Source organism: Aethalodelphis obliquidens, unplaced genomic scaffold (assembly GCF_003676395.1).
Source record: "Aethalodelphis obliquidens isolate GAN/ISIS:26980383/991018 unplaced genomic scaffold, ASM367639v1 scaffold39, whole genome shotgun sequence".
Taxonomy (NCBI): domain Eukaryota; kingdom Metazoa; phylum Chordata; class Mammalia; order Artiodactyla; family Delphinidae; genus Aethalodelphis; species Aethalodelphis obliquidens.
In genome coordinates this window covers 13,616,732-13,630,252 of record NW_020837983.1, presented here as the reverse complement: position 1 = coordinate 13,630,252, position 13,521 = coordinate 13,616,732, and the positions used below count along the sequence as shown (strand labels likewise).

At 34.1% G+C, this 13,521-nt stretch overlaps 1 protein-coding gene across 2 annotated transcripts in view; it reads right to left on the bottom strand.

Moving 5' to 3' along the window:
* The window catches only part of RIMS2 (regulating synaptic membrane exocytosis 2), a 566,417-nt gene that overhangs the window by 184,242 nt on the left and 368,654 nt on the right, over positions 1–13,521 (bottom strand). The window contains exons 19-20 of one of the 2 annotated variants that reach the window (XM_027131585.1): positions 4,271–4,450; positions 3,259–3,368 (exon numbers count right to left, since the gene is read on the bottom strand). In XM_027131585.1, the coding sequence (XP_026987386.1) occupies positions 3,259–3,368; positions 4,271–4,450 (290 nt within the window). The remainder of the gene's footprint in view (positions 1–3,258; positions 3,369–4,270; positions 4,451–13,521) is intronic. The other variant, XM_027131586.1, reaches the window with a different exon arrangement.

Genomic DNA, 13,521 nt, shown 5'->3' with positions numbered 1-13,521 from the left:
ATTTTTAATGAGTTTCTGACATGTTATGAAAGCACATAAGTATACTGTTAATAAATTATCTTACTGTCTCCTTTTATGATAACTTTGATTTAAAAAAGAAATTGTGGCCCGTGAGTATTTGTAATATGTAATATAACTGTAAGACAGGCAAAATACTTCATCTATAAACTTGATATACTCTTAGAAAAATAATACTATATAACTTTTCTTCTAGAGAAACAAAAAATAATATTATAAACTCATTTTTATTTTTATAAAATGCCAGCACATCAAAGTTAGGGGTAAATTAAAAATAATAACGCCTTACGGTTGTTTAGTACATTGTACTTTCATTATATTGTTTCGATTTTCTCTGACTCTCAGACAAAAAGAAGATGACTAATACTGTACCACTGTCAAGACCAACATATATAAGGTTTTAAATTAATTAACAGACTAAAATATATCCCAGGTCAAAAGGAATTAAATTAGGACTTGTTCATTTTTCAGCTATTGAACAGGATCAGAAAATAAACATGTCATTTCTTTGATTCTAAAACAGTGTCACAAAATTATAAAGTCTGAAAACTTTTTAAGAGATAATCCAAACATAATTCAGTTTAGACCATTAATCCATAGTCAATTTTGGGTTATACCTTTAACTTCAGTTAGAAGCTGAAGACTTCTAAAGGAGATATTATATATTGCCTTTAAAGCTAAAGAAAAGATACAATCATGTTTCCGCTGGAGTCTTCATATCAATATTTATGAAAACACTGCTAAAATCATTCATACTTTTAAGCAAAACAAAACAACCAAAACTCCCCAAATCCTTTTATTTCCTACTGGAAAGAATAAGAGAGGTTTTTGACTCTCCTCTCTTTTATTTATAAAAATGGAAAAGTCACAATTAGAGACATTATAGGAAAACTGTGGTTTTTATAGATTCTATAGGGCAAAACCAGATAGAAAATTGACTGTTTGGTGACAAGCCCATGAAAAACTTCCCTGACCTTCAATATCAGCATTTTTTTTAAAATAACAGCTTTAGTGTCAGTTTTTTTGGTATATTTATTATTACAAAGAATGGGACAACTAATATCTCAATGGACTATTGCTACAGAAGATATTAAAACTGAATTTAGAAAAAAATATGGCATGAATTATGTTTCTGACTTCATATTCCAACAAATGATGCCAAAACTCTATCTTTAAAAATTGTGGGGAGGAGACAAAAGATTCTGTATGTATTACAGAACTTTCCTTATGGAAAGTACTTTTAAAATTATACACTCCCATTTTTACGTAAATAATTGACAACTATAGAAATGCTAGTATCTTTTTATCAGGCTGTATAACAGACCATTAGTCACGATAGCACTGAGTTGTTTACAATTATAGTTCACAGTACATAGTAAATAAAAAGGACCACAAAATAGGAGTTGATAAATCATTCAGCTACAACTAACAAGATCACAACTTGTTCTAAGTTATGTAAGGCAATAAAAGTACTGCTGCTCAAATGCAATGCACTTAAAAATATGTTACAAATATGAATTTTACTATAAACATATATAGAATTACAAGATTATTTTAATGGTACTTTTTACACTATTTGAAGTAGCTTTTCAATTTGTAAATAAATATTTCATGCATTCATTCAACAACTCTTTACTGAAGGCCTATAATGTGCCAGGCATTATTCTATGTGCTGGAGATTCATCAGTAAATAAAACAGTTAACAATTCTTCAAAGTTACAAAGTCAATTGCAGAATTCTATAATCAGCAGAGGAATTTTTCCTGTCCTGGTAAATGTATGACACTCCATATATCATGATTCAATATTTTCTCTTGAGTCATAATGTAGCACTGACAATCAAACTGTACATATTTAACTTTGTTACACTATAAACAGTCTTGCTACAACATGAAAAATGATGCAGGAAATACAAAGCACAATCACTATCTAATGCAATAACTTTCTTTTCTAGAAAGCCAAATTTAATAATTGAAAGATCATCATAAATACAAAATGAAATATATGATGATAAATATAACTAGACTAGGTGTACATCCTCAATGACATAAACACAGACTGCAATTGATATCTTTGGTTAAAGTCTTACACAAAACATCAAATTCTATTTAAAAAGCAAATTTTTTAAAAAAGAAAATTTTACCTTGTGATTTAAAAGAAGTTAAATTCTTTGCATTCTTACTTGATTGAATCAAAAAATTTAACTCCTTTGTATATTTTCCAAGTAAGACAAAAGTCAAATACTTTACTGGAATCATAAAACAAAGTAATTTTACTGTAATAAAGGTCTATACAGTGGAGGGACATCAATTGCAGTTGGGTTTATTTTTGCTCACATAACCCCTAAAAAGGCTGTCAGCACAAAACAAACCCTCCTTTATGTACAGACCTTCATAAGGTTCTATCTCCTTGACTCCATTGTCTAGGAAAAACAAAATAATAAAACAAAAAAGGGAACCAAAGCACAGGGGTTAAAAACAACAGAAATTTCCAAAGGCACAGAATGTATCATCTATTAAAGAAAAGTTAAATGGTGACTTAAATGTGTTTGTTGGTTTGTTTGTTTTGGTAAAGCACATCCAATTACCAAATAAAGGGACCATTTTTTAAAATGACATTAAAAATTATTATATTTTATCATCCATGCTTTTAGAGGCCCTTTATCCAAGAATTTACAGATGTCTGGGGAGTACGTTCATCTGTGTGTAAGCAAATAGTGCTTCTTATGCAAAAATTTGAAAGTATTAAAGATATCAGTACAACATGCATCTTTCTTGTATATTCATGATTACCTTTTTCTGGTACTCCAGTTTTGAGAAGGATCACCATTGTTGTGCATCAGCTAACCAGTCCTTTGCAGTGTGTGAAAATTGATTTGGCTAGTTACTAATAAACTTTCTGTAACTATCAACAATTACATAAACTTAGTTGTAGCAAAGAAACATCACCCAACTGCTTATTTAAGAGCATTAAGTTTACTTCTTAAAACGCATTTATTAAAGTTTGAAAAATGTGCAAGAGCAATAATGATAGGTTATTTTTGCCTGCAAAGATTATAAAATTTAAATGCAAAATACATAATATTTATAAATATATTTATAAATATAACTACTAGCAAATGCAGCTAAGATATTCCACTGACAAAAGAAGAAAGCTAACACAAAGGTAGTAAAAAAGAATCTTGATTCACCTTAGCTTCCATGGGTATTTCCTATATGACACAAATAGAAATAAAACTTACTTCTCTCCAATGTTCCCTTTGGTGGAAGTTGTGGGAGTTGACGGCCCCTTCGTCCTGCCACTGGAGTACTTGATGGGCTTGTTTGGACAGACCCAGTACGAGGGTGAGACCTACAAGATACATCATTAATATTCATTTTTCAATAGAATGAGTTAAAACACTTTTAACACATTTGGTTCATATGACAGCTGTATGGTGCAATTTTAAAGAGGTTTAGCTGCTGATTAAAAGGTTAGGAAAGTAGGACAAAATATGGATATTTGAATGATTATCTAAATAGCAAAAGATGTTTATACTTTTATGTAATATGCATACATACACAGATACATGCACACAAAACCCTACAGTAAAATCCATGGAATTATTAATGTAGATCAGTATTCTATCCATATGAAAGCAAGAAGAGAATTCTGCAGCTCAAAAAAATGAAAGGTAATGCTTACATTTCTTTCTACCAGATTTCAAATTCTTAACACTAACCTCCCTCCCTTGATCCTAAGAGATTTTTGCTCAGGCTTATATTAGATATCCCTTTATTAGAAATTATCTCACAAGACTACAAATAAAACCCTGAACAGTTCAAAATTCAGCTAAAGAAGATATTGGTTAATACATGATATTAGTATTGATAGAAAGAAACTAAAAATCTAGTTTTATTTATTGTCATTATGATGATTATTCCAAAAGTGATGTCTAATGGACACAAACAATTTCTCATTCTGTAGAACATGAGAGTCATGAGGTGCATTATGTGGGGATTTACCCAGGACTCCTGATAAATGAGAAATCACAAAACAAATGAGGTCAGGACAGTTAATAAACAAATTACAATGGTAGTCACACACTATTATATCCGCTGAATATAAATAGTGTGCTTACACTGAAAAGGTTAGTGTCGATTGTTATTAGTGATCAGCCAAGGATGATAGAAGAGACCACTTAGCTGCTGGGAAAGTAAAATGGTGTGCTGGTGGGGCAAAGGGGAAGTTAGTCCGATTGATTTATCTTTCACCTCGATAAGGCAGGTGAAGGAGGGGCAGATCTTCCAGTCATTAATGAAGGCATCGACCTCATGAGGTTTGTATCAGGACGTTCAGTGGATCGGGAGCGGGTGGCTGTCCGCTCTAGGAGAGGCCGTTGTTCTGTTGATCTGGATCTGTGATATGGCTGTCTATCTGCTGCTTCACAATCCCTGAAACGTTAGTCAAAAAGCAGCTCAGTTGATCTTTAGTGCCCTTCTGCTATTTTGTTATGATGCATCAAACTGATTTTGAAAAAGGTAATTGTTTAAAATTATTGAGTATGGAAAAAAAATGTTCTCTTCCCCAACGTATTCTGAGTAAATTCTCACTAAACTTCGTAAGAACTTTTAAGGAACCAACATCTGCCTTTAATAGCAATTCCCAGTGAAGACAATAGGAGTTGCTCAGTTATAATCAAAACAAAACTGTTTTCCAAAGTGAATTCTCTAAATGGAACATGTGAAATATGTGAAGTATTCTAATGTTTGAAAAGAATTCTTTGACTTTTCGTAACATTTTCAAAAGAGAAAAGAAAACCATAAAAGCACTAATTCTCAAGTCCCTAGGCCTGTTTATTAGTATACCAACTAAGATATAAAATGGCTGTCAGCACAATCATCGTGTATTGATACACCTAAACATTCAAACAGCAGAATCAAAATGTTACGAGAAAGCTGTGCAACTTTGCAGTCTGTAGCCATATTTAAACATGGTCCAAGGCTTCCCTGGTGGCGCAGTGGTTGAGAGTCCGCCTGCCGATGCAGGGGACACGGGTTCGTGCCCCGGTCCAGGAAGATCCCACATGCCGCAGAGCGACTAGGCCCATGAGCCATGGCCGCTGAGCCTGCGCGTCCAGAGCCTGTGCTCCGCAACGGGAGAGGCCACAGCAGTGAGAGGCCCGCGTACCGCAAAAAAAAAAAAAAAAACGAAAAACAAAAACAAAAAAACATGGTCCACAAGAAAAATCACTGTATAGAAAAGGAGTTAATCAACCAATCTATGCCATTTATCTCAGTGCAGTTTAGCGATGCCAACCAACACAATTCAGGATGGGTATTAATTGATTGAAATAATAATGGTTCTGAAACAATGTGATTTCACACAATTTGACCACAAATAAATCTAACATCAAAACCTAATCCTTCTTGAAAGAAGCAGACTTAAATGAATAACCTATCAATACTAATTTTTGTATCTCTGGAGTCTAGCATAATGCTTTTACATCTAACATGTAATCAGTAAATGTCTCCTAACACCAGCCCCACTATCTATGGAACAACCCAAAAAACACTAGCTTTGGCTCTAGAACTCCAAAGTAACACATACTCCAAAGTATACTTCAAATGAAACTATTATCCCCGCACGTAGTTGTAACCACAGCAATGGAAATGTTTATATATTATAGACAGTAAAGAAAGCAGTAGTCTCCCTCAAGATTAATGTATTAAGGACTTCCACTTTACCTATAAATTCTCTCAATCTTATTTTTGATAATGAAAAATGCAAGCAATTAAAGAAAAATAAGAAAAGAAATGACAATTTCCCAAATGTAAGTAATTACGTGGCATATTGGACCAGTAGGCATTAGATTAGATGACTTTAGGAACTGGATACTGGATTTACTCTACAACGTTACCTTGTGATTATCTTACACTTTCAATTCATAGGGTAACATGTAAGGCAAATAATTTTTTAACTATTTTTAAGTCCATGTACTATAATATGATTGATTTCTTAAGAATTTAGTTTTTTTATAAGTGTATCCAGAATACGTGAAAAGAAGCTGAGATTAAATGTAAATACATATACAATATTCAATTACTAGTCAAAGAGAGAAATGAAAAGGCAACCTGATAGAGTAAGAAATCATAATTCTATTTTTGTTCCTGAAAAACTATTTTAGAAAGAACACTCCTCTTTAGAAATAAATATGCTCAGGACTTCCCTCGTGGCATAGTGGTTAAGAATCTGCCTGCCAATGTAGGGGATACAGGTTTGATCCCTGGGCCGGGAAGATCCCACATGCCGCGGAGCAAATAGGCCCATGCACCACAACTACTGAGCCTGAGCTCTAGAGTTCGCGAGCCACAACTATTGAGCCCACGTGCCACAACTACTGAAGCCCACGTGCCTAGAGTCCACACAGTGCAATGAAGAGTAGCCCCGCTCACTGCAACTAGAGAAAGCCCATGCACAGCAACAAAGACCCAATGCAGCCCAAAATAAATAAATAAATTCATTAAAAAAAAAAAAGAGGGCTTTCCTGGTGGCGCAGTGGTTGAGAGTCCGCCTGCCGATGCAGGGGACACGGGTTCGTGCCCCGGTCCGGGAAGATCCCACATGCCGTGGAGCGGCTAGGCCCGTGAGCCATGGCCGCTGAGCCTGCGCGTCCGGAGCCTGTGCTCCGCAACGGGAGAGGCCACAGCAGTGAGAGGCCCGCGTACCGCAAAAAAAAAAAAAAAGAAAGAAAAAAAAAAGAAATAAATAAATATGCTCAATATTTGTTAAATGTTGTTGGTGTACATATCTTTGAATATATTCAACACAATAGGTAACCAGAATCAAAGGGATGTATATACCTTAGATTCCTTAAAACCTATTTTTGGAAAGTACCAATCTTTAATTTATTTTCATATTTCCTATTATCTTAAATTAGTAATAAACTTATTTCATTACATAACATGTAGTAACACAACTTTCTGGAATATCTATGACTATCCCAACAGAAAATTAAGCTAATATTTCACTTGTTTATGCAAAATTTGATTTATTCTGATTCCACCAAGTAATTTTTCCGAGTGGAACGTGAAATATCAGGATATACACTTACACTTCTTTGACACTATATTTTAATAATTGAAATACATAATCATGAGTGAAATCCAGAGAATTATTTCAAATGTGTTGCTAAGTTCTATGTCCTTGAAAGGATACTATTATTTTTACAGCAAACAGGTCACTCTTTAGGAAATATCCCTTAAAAAAACTCTTTAGTGAAAACATTGTTTGAAGATTATAATCAATGTTTTAAATTTTACTTATATTTTCTTTCCATATTCATCAATAATATGAATTATATGATTTCCATAGTGTGAAATGAAAATTGTTTAATAAGTGGAACATGACAAGAACCACAGTAGAAGGTAGAAATTTACTGAAATGTTCCACCACAGTTAAGGGGAGGGGAAAGCTATCATATTTTAAACTTTGATAACACAGTAGAAGGTCAAGATAGGCTCCTGCTCCCACAGTTGGGTAAGAAAAGGTCTTACTAGGTGAGAACTAAGATTATTGCTGAGAAAATTGAAAGCAGCAATGCCTAAGTCTCATATATAATACCCAGCTTCATAGCAGGTTCTTTAAGGAACTGAGATATAAAACTTGCCAACTTCCACCCAAATTCTTAGTGAGTTTTAATTTTAAGGTAAGAACTTATAAATAATTAATTTTGAATAGTAGCAACTGAGGCATGGGAAATAATAGATAACCGTTTGCAAGGCATAAAATATTTAAGTGTTTACCTGGGTTTCTGAATTTGGGGTCTATCTTTCAATGTAAATAGTTTCCTTTGTGATCCTACTTATTTACTTTATTTTACCTTATGTATTACAAAATATTATTCTAAAAAGGGTAAACAGATTTTACAAGACTGACAAAATCAAGCCATATACAAGTTAGGAAACACTGACCTGTATATTTAAATCTTTCTTAGGTAAATAATTTGGTTGTCTTTTAAAAGTGATTTAATATCTGTCAGAATTCTATTCTTAAATAGTTTACATTTTCTGATATATATGTTTATAATAGTTCAGAGTTTGTATGTGCCATTTACCTGGATAGATACAGATTATAGCTCTGCTTATTTAGTGGCTGCTATTCCAAACTGCAAGCATTTGCAGAGGATACTCCACAAATAGAGCTAATTCATATTTTTTTAAACCACAGAATTTATTTTCTTACAGCTCTGGAGCCTGGAAGTTCAAGATCAAGTAGTTGGCAGGGTTGGTTTCTCCTGAAACTTCTCTCCTCGGCTGGTACATGGCTGTCTTCTCCCTGTGTCTTCACAACATCTTTTTTTTTTTTAACATCTTTACTGGAGTATAATTGCTTTACAATGGTGTGTTAGCTTCTGCTTTATATCAAAGTGAATCAGCTATACATATACATATATCTCCATATCTCCTCCCTCTTGCGTCTCCCTCCCACCCTCCGAATCTCACCCCTCTAGGTGGTCACAAAGCACTGAGCTGATCTCCCTGTGCTATGGGGCTGCTTCCCACTAGCTATCTATTTTACATTTGGTAGTGTATATATGTCCATGTCACTCTCTCACTTTGTCCCAGCTTACCCTTCCCCCTCCCCATGTCCTCAAGTTCATTCTCTATGTCTGTGTCTTTATTCCTGTCCTGCCCCTAGGTTCTTCAGAACCATTTTTTTTTCTTTTTAGATTCCATATATATGTGTTAGCATACGGTATTTGTTTTTCTCTTTCTGACTTACTTCACTGTGTATGACAGACTCTAGGTCCATCCACCTCACTACAAATAACTCAATTTCGTTTCTTTTTATGGCTGAGTAATATTCCATTGTATATATGTGCCACATCTTTATCCATTCACCTGTCGATGGACACTTAGGTTGCTTCCATGTCCTGGCTATTGTAAATAGAGCTGCAATAAACATTGTGGTACATGACTCTTTTTGAATTATATTGACTGACACTATTGAAACAAGACCCAGTATTGTAACAACCCAGCTTTAAAAGCATATGATAGTACATGCAGATTTGATGAGGATTTCTAAGGGAAAAATCATTTTATAATGATCAAGTGAAGTTGTACGTTTTCAATCATTTTTCCTCTCGTATAGTCGCCTTTGAAAGATTTTTTAATTTCCAGGTATCTGGCACAGCTTCCTACTTATTTCATCACCTTTGCTACTTACTTCTCCTAGTCTCAAAGTACATGAGAGTTATGCAGTGTAACAGAAAAGAATAGGCCAGTGAGCATTTTCTTTCCCTTGTATACAACCATCGCAATGATACAACTCCAGATCAACATAAGCTCAATGTAGACTATCTCTCTAAATACGATAGAAGAATACTAAAAAAATGAAAAACAAACATCACAGTGCTTCAAGGTATTATTCAGATATCAATGAAAATTGTCCTAGAATGTAACTCAGACTTTAGAGTCTATGTTAAATCAGACAGACTTATTTTGCATTTATACTGTAAAGATAAGTAAACGTAATAGGGTTTTTTTTTAAATAGACTTGTAAAAAGTAAAGCTACTTAGGAATTATTATTTTTTCTTTTTTATAAAGAAATTATTTCTTTATAAAGCTGAAATCTTAAAAATAAATTTGGATGTATCTCTGAAGGACAAGAAGTATAATCTCATGTTTGGGGCAAGAAATGACTTCCCTACATCTATATTATGTAATATAGTAAGCTGATTAACAGCAGCAGCATTATACTTTGGATAAAACACCTTCAACGTTTAGAGATTGTCTGAGCATTAGCTGCATAATTGAAGAAATAAATACATTACAGAATTTTAAAATGAGATATTTTAGGGTAATTAATATAAAATATGTTATATATTTGTATAACATATCAAGTAATTTAGAGCAATTATATGATTCAACTCTATAATTTTCATGCTCATCATATTGTGCAAGGTACAGTTTAACTTTTTAAAAACTCTATATTATTTTAGCATTGCTTTCAAAATTATTTTAGCATTGCTTCCAAAGTTAAGAGAATTGCAAGTACATAAAATACCATGGTAATAAGTACATATTCAGAAATACTTATTTACCACGTGTATGAAGAGTAATAGTTTATTATTTTGGAGGAAGATAGATTAATTTTCCTTGGGCATGACAGCATTTTTTTTTTACAGAACATTTCTGTTCAGTTAAACATTAAATTCTGTATGTTAGTTAAGAGTAAATGATTTTATTCAAAAATAACAGCAATATCTAGGGTCAGCCAAGTTAATAACAATCTAACATGTGAAAATGGTAATAATACACATATTGATGAGAGAAACCAAACACTTTTAATGTAGAAAAACATGTTACTATTTCTCATAACCCTATTTTATCAACAAAAAGAGAAGTAAAGTGTTCCCTTATCTATAGAAGTATTTTCTAAAAAATAGTCAATGTTGGAAACAGCAAGAAGAAAAGATTACCCCAATTTTGTCCAGAACAATAAAGATATATTGTATTAGTAGACATGCACACACAGAAACATGTAAAATATAAATATCTTGAGGATATTTTGAGTATTTTATTAGTAGTTATAGCAGTTATAGTAGTTATAATTCTCAATGTTATTTCATTTTTACTTCAAAAATAGCAGAAACAAAACAAATAAGCAAGATTATTTACTCAGCAACTACAGCAAATTAATACATCTTTAAAATATGTTTTTTGGGGGCTTCCCTGGTGGCACAGTGGTTGAGAGTCCGCCTGCCGATGCAGGGGACACGGGTTCGTGCCCTGGTCCGGGAAGATCCCACATGCCGCGGAGCGGCTGGGCCTGTGAGCCATGGCCACTGAGCCTGCGCGTCCGGAGCCTGTGCTCCGCAATGGGAGGGGCTCACAACAGTGAGCGGCCCGCGTATCGCAAAAAAAAATATATATATATATGTTTTTTCAAAATCCTGAGAGACGATATAATTATCACCTATCTATAAAATTCTTACTTCACTAAATAGTTTCCATTTTCAGTGGATGTTGAAGTATAATACCATTTTGTTAACTGTAAGAAATTCAAGTTATCTCACTAAAGCATTGATAGTATGTTTTCCCTTCCCAGGTCCTCAAAGATTCCATAAAATAACAAACATCTTAAAGATGTATCTCTAAAGAACCAAATTATGCATTGCTATTGTATGACATGAGTAAATGTGATTAGGCATATTCCTCACTCTAGAATACCTGAGTGCCATGTTCAAAAGTTTCATTGGTCAACTTTGAACAATTCACTAGCATTTCTTTTGTTTGCTAGTTTTACATGGATAGTGGAAACTCCTCATATACACTGCTGCCTGCTGCCCCTAGCTGTTACTTCATAATGTCAGTTCAAATCACATAGAGGTAGTAGTCAGAGGACTGATTAATCCCCTCCTAAATACACATACATACACACAGAACAAAAGGTATGCACATTTTCAGGCACAAATACTATCTGCCTCAGTCACTAATGATGACATGATGTCTAACAGTCAAAATGACTAGAAACACCAAAAAGCAAGAAAGATAAGGCCCACTGTCAAGAAACAAAGCAATCAACAGAGTCAGACTCAGCTAGGACACATGTTGGGACTATCAGGCAGGGAATTTAAAATATTATATGATTCGCATGTTAAAGACTATCTTAGAAAGGATGGACAATATCTCCTGCATGAAAAGCTGAAGAAATATCAGCAGATAGACGGCAACCATAAAAAAGAGTCAAATGGGAGGCCAGTGGTGAAAAAGGACGCCATGTGCTGTGCGGTCCTGGGCCTGGCACACAGTGGGTGGGATGAAGACGACTTCTGAGTAGCACTTGGAGGACACAGTGAAGAATCCATCCATTGATGGAGCCCTGGTCACAGATTCACAGGGACTTAACCTGGGCTGCCGTGGGACCCGGTCAGATGAGCAGGCTTGGGTGATATCTGTTCTAGCCCAGCAAGCAGCTAAGCTAACCTCTGACCCCACTGATATTCCTGTGTTGTGTCTAGAATCAGACAATGGGAGCATCATGATCCAGAAACACAAAGGCGTCACAGTGGCATTGCACAAAATGGCCTTCTGACGTCTCATGTCAGTTCTCCAGAAGCCTGTGATAGGGACTACAGTCTACCTATGTTAATTATCTTAAAGAGTTATTAGAGTTTCAATAGTTAGGTCATTCATTTAATATGCATTGGACATTTTTCTATTAATTTTAGAGTAAGCACTTTTTGACATTGTATGGACTGACCTATCAAAATGTTAGTAAGAAAAGATCTTGTTTTGAAGCAACAGGTCTAGATCACTTTGTATATAGAATTTTGTTATGGTCAATAAATCTGGTTGGAGGGGAGAAAAAGAGTCAAATGGAAATACTAGAAATAACAGAAAGTAGAATGTGGTAAAATGTTAGAAAATTAGCTTGGAGTCAGTTTATAGAGATCTTAAACATCTAGTTAAGAGGTTAAGACAGGGTTTAATTTTCAATGAGAGTGACCAAAAAGTTCTGAACAAAGGTACTTTTTAAGTAATGAATTAAGAAGATGACTTCAGCAGTAGTGTATGGAATGAATTAGAGTAGGAAAAGGCTGACTTGTAGTAAAAGTTTGGAAACAGAAGAAGGTATGGATGACAAACATTAATCACAATGTACAAATTATACAATATACAGAATTATACAAACAGAATTTTAGGGTTAGAAGGAATCTCAGAAATTGTATAATTCAATCTCTCTCATTTTAGAAATAAGCAAACTAAGGCTCACAGAAACTTGGTCAAAGTCACACAATTAGATATTTTTTGAGCTGGAATTTGAATTGTGCTTTCTTGGTTCTAAAGCCTGTTAACTTCTTTGACCAGGGATGTTTTTTTTTTTCCTCTATATAATGTTTGGCAAATCACCATATGAATTAAATGAAAGACATGAATAAACCAAGGAAAGAGCCTGAAATTCCCAGCCTCCAAAATGAAAGGATGATCTATTAACAGAAATAGAAGAATTCTTGGGAAGAACGAGAGTAACTTCAGGTTTGGACTTAAATTTGTGAAGCGTTGCAAGAATATTCTTGTACAGATGTCAGTCAGATAATCAGACAGTTTGAGAAGTCACTGTATTATATTAATATTTCACTATTCATTAGAAAGGCTAAAAAGAGAAGTGGTTAATAATGGCAGATGCAAGGACATAACAAGGATAAATATGTGTAAAAAGATACAGCAAATAAGAACCATGGAGAAAATCATTTAAAATAAGGTGCTGGAAGCAGAGGTCAGACTGTAGAGGGTTAATGCTTAGGAGCTGATGAAGGAGTAGAGAAAGCATATGTAAAAATACATAGTCAAGAAACATGACCTAAGTAAGAGAGAGAAATTGATCATTCTCAAGGGAGCTTGAAGGTGTGGCAGAATAGAAAGAAGGTATTATCAAGGAGATTTCAACAGTCCTCCGTAACAACAATTTGAGGAAAAACAAATTAGTAAAGTAAGAGAGATTGAAATGTAAGGGAAA